Here is a 5,927-nt window from a genome sequence, read left to right on the forward strand (position 1 = left end):
ATCTTGGCTCACTGCAACCCCCACCTCCTGGGTTCAAGCGATTATCTTGCCTCAGCCTCCGAAGTAGCTGGGATTAGAGGCACGTGCCACCATGCTGGCTAATTTTGTATTTTTAGTAGAGTCAGGGTTTCTCCATGTTGGTCACGCTGGTCTCAAACTCCCGACCTCAGGTGATCCACCCACCTCTGCTTTCCAAAGTGCTGGGATTACAGGCGTGAGCCAGCATGTCCGGCCCTTTTTCAATTTTTTTATTATTATTATTATTTTTTAATACAAGGTCTCACTCTGTCACCCAGGCTGGAGTGCAGTGGCATGATCTTGGCTTACTGCAACCCCTGCCTCCCGGGTTCAAGCGATTCTCCTACCTCAGCCTCTGTAGTAGCTGGGACTACAGGCGCCCACCACCGCACTCGGCTAATTTTTGTATTTTTAGTAGAGACGAGGTGTCACCATATTGGCCAAGCTGGTCTCGAACTCCTGACCTCAGGTCATCCACCCGCCTCGGCCTCCCAAAGTGTTGGAATTACAGGGGTGAGCCAACGCACCTGGCTGGGATCTATCTCATGGGGCTGCCCTGAGGCCTTCAGAGCACTCAGCAGGTAGAATGTCTGGCGCTGACCCTGGCACAGAGTAAAAGCTTAGGGAAGGGGAAAGAGAAAGGGTGGCAGGTCTTCCTGTGCAACCTGAGGAACTTCACTTTGGTCCTGGCCTGAATGATCAGGTCCTGTACAGCTGTCCCTGATTTATATCCTAACTGTCCCTTCTATGCTTGCTCACCCCCAGGGCCTGTTCTTTCCCCCACCCCCACCAGGGCCCTTACACTGACTGTTCCTTCAACCCAATGCCCATACCAACATGTGAGCAGAGTTTTCATGTCTTTACCCTCCCTAAAGGCAAGGTTGGTTGCTGAATTCATGTATGTATCTCCAGTGCCTAGTACAACAAGTTTCTTGAGCAAATAAATGGGTGGAATAGATCAGGAAAGAATAACAGCTGCATTATTAGAAAACTTACCATAAACAGACATGATTGCTAGTGCCATGCCAAGCCATATTGGGACCTCAGGCAAAATGAAAAGTCAGAAAGGCTGGTTCTGCCTTTATTTACATTTTTGATATTTTGTTCATTGTGGATTTTGGCATACATTTTGATTTCTTAAAACATTGCATCGATTTTTTTTTGAGACAGGGTCTTGCTCTGTCACCTAGGCTGGAGTGCAGTGGTGCAATCATAACTCACTGCAGCTTCGACCTCCTGGCCTCAAGTGATCCTCTCACCTCAGCCTCCCAAGTAGCTGAGACCACAGGTGCCATTCTCTCTCTCTCTCTCTGTCTCTCTTTCTGTCTTTCTCTCTCCCTCTCTCCCTCTTTCTATCTCAGAAATGGGGTCTCACTATGTTGCCCAGGCTCATCTTGAAATCCTGGCCTCAAGTGATCCTCCCACCTTGGCCTCCCAAAGTGCTCAGACTACAAGCATGAGCCATTGCACCTGGCCCGAAATATTATTTACCTTGATTATTGAGTTTTTTGGTGCCCCTTTAAGTTTTGCACCTGAGGCTGGTGCCTCACCCAACTCACATTAGCCCCTGCCCTGATTATTTCTAACATGCAATCCACACCATACCATTAATTCCTCAGCAAATACTCTACTATTATCACTACTTCACAGTTGCAAAAACTGAGGCACAACTGTGCCCAATGTCCCAAAGGAAGGAGAAGAAAAATCTGAACTTGAACCCCAGTTTCTTCGTTTTTTGGTTCAGAGCCTGCCCAGTATAGCACTACAATAAGCTGAATTTTATAAATTGGGTTTTGAGTTAAGGAATCAAAAGCTTCAGGCTTAAGTCCCACCTCTGCCCCAGAGTCTTCTGAGCCCTCCATTTTCACAGACGTCAGTTGCCGTAGGTGGAACTGGACTTTAATATTCTCCACATCCCTTATTTTTTCCCAAAACAGTTTACCAGCTTTTTCTTTCCTGAACCAGGAGCAATAGCAAAAATTGGGAATGGGAAGAAACAGGTACCAGCCAGGACACCTGAACCAACTTGGAGCTCAGGAACCCAGGAGGGGATTGGAGAGAGTGGGGAGACTCCGTGGTCCACAATGAATGATCCTTCCCCATCCAAAAAAATCCCCTAGCCCAGTTTTTGGACAGATGCCAGACTTTTATTCTGAAGCGTGGGCCACAACCTATGAGGTAATCTTTGGAGCTTCATTCTGAGGCGGAATCCCATTGGCCAGTTGGGGAAGCCCCTCCCAGGATTCCTGGCGCTCCGCCTTCCCTGAAGCCTATAAAAGCGCAGGTCCCCGCCTCGGCAGCCACGGGACACCTGCATCTGCCAACAAGACTGGAAGCAGGTGAGGCACACAGAGGGGGAGGCCCGCAGCTGCGTGGGAGGAGGGGTGGTCTGAGGGACGTGGGATGCCGGGAATGAGGCTGGTTTGCAGGTTGGCGCATGGACATTTTCCCAGAAAGGGACAGAGACGGCGAAGTTTGACGGTCTGGAAAGCAGAGACCAGCAGGGCTGACTGCTTGGGAGGTAAGTTCTGGGGACATGGTACAGGGTGAGGAGCAGGTATCAGTGCTAGTTGCGACCCCTCTGTGTCTCCCCCCCGCCACCCCATTGCCATTCTGAAGCTCCCCAGGAAGAAGCTAGGAGGGGAAATAAATTGAGTGGGGGTGGGGTTTCCCAAGAATCGGAGGAACCGAGAACGAAGAGGGGTGGGGGAACCGGGAAAGAGAGAGGAAAATCAAGTTTTCTTCAGCACGAGGGACAGCTCTCCACCGACCGAAGGAGGAGAATGCTATTTATTTCAGCACCAATTATCCGGACAGCGCCTCTCGGGAGGTCCGAGAAGAGAACCGCGATCTGTTTCAGCACCGGGGCTCAGGACAGTTCCCAGCGGGCTCCGTTTCGGCTCCAGAACCCTGGACAGCTCTTCCAGGTAACGGGAGAGCCCTTTGACCCTGATTTTGCAGGGGGAGGACGAGAGAGGGTGGTCTGAGGTGCCTGGCATTTCTGGAGACCTGCACCTCATGTAATGGATTTTTAAACAAAGTATTTTCCAGATAAGCACACACAGAAGTCTGCAATTTTCTTTTTTTTTCGAGACGGAGTCTTGCTCTGTCGCCCAGGCTGGAGTGCAGTGGCGCGATCTCGGCTCTCTGCAACCTCTGCCTCCTGGATTCAAGGGATTCTCCTGCCTCAGCCTCCCGAGTATCTGGGATTACAGGCACATGCCACCACTCCCGGCTAATTTTTGTATTCTTAGTAGAGACGGGGTTTCACCATGTTGGCCAGGCTGGTCTCACACTCTTGACCTCTTCATCCGTCCGCCTCAGCCTCCCAAAGTGCTAGGATTACAGGCGTGAGTCACTGCGCCTGGCCCAAGTCTGGAATTTTCAACAGGTAAGATGCCTCACTGGGGTAACAGGTGCCTGCTAAGATGACATTATGGTGTCCCTTCCAGACTTCGGTGAGAAATCTTGTGCCAAGCATTTTACATACATCATATCATGCCATCTTCAACCCTAGGACATGGGTGTTACTGTGCCCATGTGACATTTGGGGAACCCAAGGCCCTGAGAAAGGCAGAAAAATAACCCACGCAGGGGCTCTCGGCCCACAAGTGAAGCTGTAAGTCAACCCCACCAGTCCAACTCCAAATCCCATGTCTCTGACGTGCCTGGGTGGGAGGTGGGCCCTTGGAGATCAGACCCTGCTTCTCTCCAGGAGAACCGGGAATGGAAAACAGGGAGGCAGCACAGAGGCAGGAAACTCAGGTGTCACAGCTTGGCTCAGGTGAGAAGGAGGAGCTGGGCAGGGGTCTCAGACATGGGGCAGAGGGTGGTGAAGAAGACTGGAGTGGCTGTGGTCTAGTGCTGTGTGGAAGACTAGTGATTTTGTTGTTCTGATGTACTACGACAACAAGTCACAGCCGGCCTCACAGCGCAGACTCCCTTCGACCTTCGCCTTCAATGGGCTGGCCAGTGGGGGAGAACCGGGGAGGTCGGGGAGGAATCGCTTCCACTCGGAGTGGGGGCTGGCTCACTCCAGGCGATACAGGCACAGGCAAAGGAGGGAAGCAAACAAGGACATACATCCTGTGCTCATACAGCCATGCACCATGTATGGGGTTTGTCACATCACTCGTACGCCCCCACAAGCCTGGAGATAGAACATACCTGACTCTAAACCCAAGACCTCTAACCACCTCATGGCGCTTTCCTGGGAGACCCAATGAGGGAATGACATTTAAAGCCCTCCCTAGACCAGAGTTCTCAGGGTACTTTTCTATTAAAAAAAAAATTATTTTTTTTTGGCCGGGTGTGGTGGCTCACGCCTGTCATCCCAGCACTTTGGGAGGCCAAGGCAGGTGGACCACTTGAGGCCAGGAGTTCAAGACCAGACTGGACAACATGGTGAAACTCCACTTCTCCTAAAAATACAAAAATTAGCTGGGCCTTGTGGCACACACCTGTAGTCCCAGCTACTCGGGAGGCTGAGGCATGGGAATCCCTTGAACCCAGGAGGCAGAGGCTGCATGACCCAAGACTGCACCACTGCACTCCAGCCTGGGCAACAGAGAGAGATTCTGTCTCAAAAAACAATTTTTTTTTTTTTTGTAAAGACATGGTCTCCTGCCTCAGCCTCTCAAAGTGCCAAGATTACAGGTGTGAGCCACCAAACCCAGCCTAAGGATACTTTTCAATAAAAGTTCCAGAAGTGGGCTGGGTGTGGGAGCTCATACCTGTAATCCTAACATTTTGGGAGGATGAGATGGGAGGATTGCTTGAGCACAGGAGTTTGAGACCAGCCTGGGCAATATAGTGAGACCCCGTGAGTTGACACATGCCTATAGTCCCAACTACTTAGGAGGTGGGAGGAACACTTGAGCCTGGGAGGTCAAGGCTGCAGTGAGCCATGACTGCACCGCTGCACTCCAGACTGGGCAACAGAACAACACCCTGTTTCAAAAAAAAAGTTTCAGAAAAGATTCCTTTCCTGTCTGCTACCCATCAGTGTCATGGGCCAATCATAGGACAAGCGTGAACTTGTGCCCAGTGGTGACTTATGACATCATAAAGGCTCACCTCCTTTGCCAGACATGATGGCTCACACTTGTAATCCCAGCACTTTGGGAGGCCAAGGTGGGAGGATAGCTTGAGCTCAGGAGTTCGAGACCAGCCTGGGCAACATAGCAAGACCTCATCTCAATAAAAAATAATAATTAAATAAATATATAAGACTCACTCCCAATTCTCTGCAACACCCTAATCAAGTGACAAACTGCACATGGTACCTGTCCTCCAGCCTCAGGGCTTTTTCCTTTGCTGTTCCTGCAGCTTGGAATGCACTCCCTCCACCTCCACCCAGAGCTCCCCACAACTGACCCTGCCTTCTTCTGCAAGCTCCATTTCATCAAGGGAAACGATCCTTATTGCCTCACCATTTCCCACGTGAAGTCTGTATTGACATTCTCATAGACCTGGGATATTGTGTCTGCAGCACATAGTCCAATTATTTTCATGTTATCTACTGACAGGTCTATTTGTCTCCCTGTTACACTGTGAGCTCCGTGAGGGCAGAAACAATGTTAGTATTTTCACTGCTGTGTCCCCAGTGCCTGGTCCGGGGCCCGGCACACAGCAGGCATATAATAAGCATGTGTTGAATCAATAAAGGCATCAAAGAATAAACCAATACATCAATCAATAAATGAATGAATGGCCTCAGCACACACAGGAAGATCCTTCTTCTAGGTCCCCCCCAGAGAGATACCGGAGGGCAATGGTTGCTGGAGGTGTTTATTGGGGAAGCATAATTGAATTTGTGGACACTTAAGGGCCGGCCAGCCAACTCACAGCCCCAAGAGAGAGAGCCAGGCTCATTTAATTAGCAATTACAAGGCACTGATTCCTCATTA

The 5,927-nt window shown here is 50.4% G+C and overlaps 1 protein-coding gene and 1 non-coding gene across 2 annotated transcripts; both read left to right on the forward strand.

The window, feature by feature from the left end:
* Window positions 1–2,162: 2,162 nt before the first annotated feature.
* On the forward strand, window positions 2,163–5,704 carry LOC129528848 (putative uncharacterized protein encoded by MIR7-3HG). The gene is made up of 3 exons (XM_055371344.2): window positions 2,163–2,539; window positions 2,818–2,945; window positions 5,347–5,704. The coding sequence occupies exons 1-3, from the start codon at window positions 2,422–2,424 to the stop codon at window positions 5,485–5,487; spliced, it is 387 nt and encodes a 128-aa protein (XP_055227319.1). The 5' UTR covers window positions 2,163–2,421; the 3' UTR covers window positions 5,488–5,704.
* Window positions 3,858–3,967, forward strand: MIR7-3 (microRNA mir-7-3). The gene is given in 1 exon segment (NR_162072.1): window positions 3,858–3,967. It is a non-coding gene; the product is annotated as a microRNA mir-7-3 (primary transcript).
* Window positions 5,705–5,927: the final 223 nt, after the last annotated feature.

This window comes from Gorilla gorilla, chromosome 20 (assembly GCF_029281585.2).
Source record: "Gorilla gorilla gorilla isolate KB3781 chromosome 20, NHGRI_mGorGor1-v2.1_pri, whole genome shotgun sequence".
Taxonomy (NCBI): domain Eukaryota; kingdom Metazoa; phylum Chordata; class Mammalia; order Primates; family Hominidae; genus Gorilla; species Gorilla gorilla.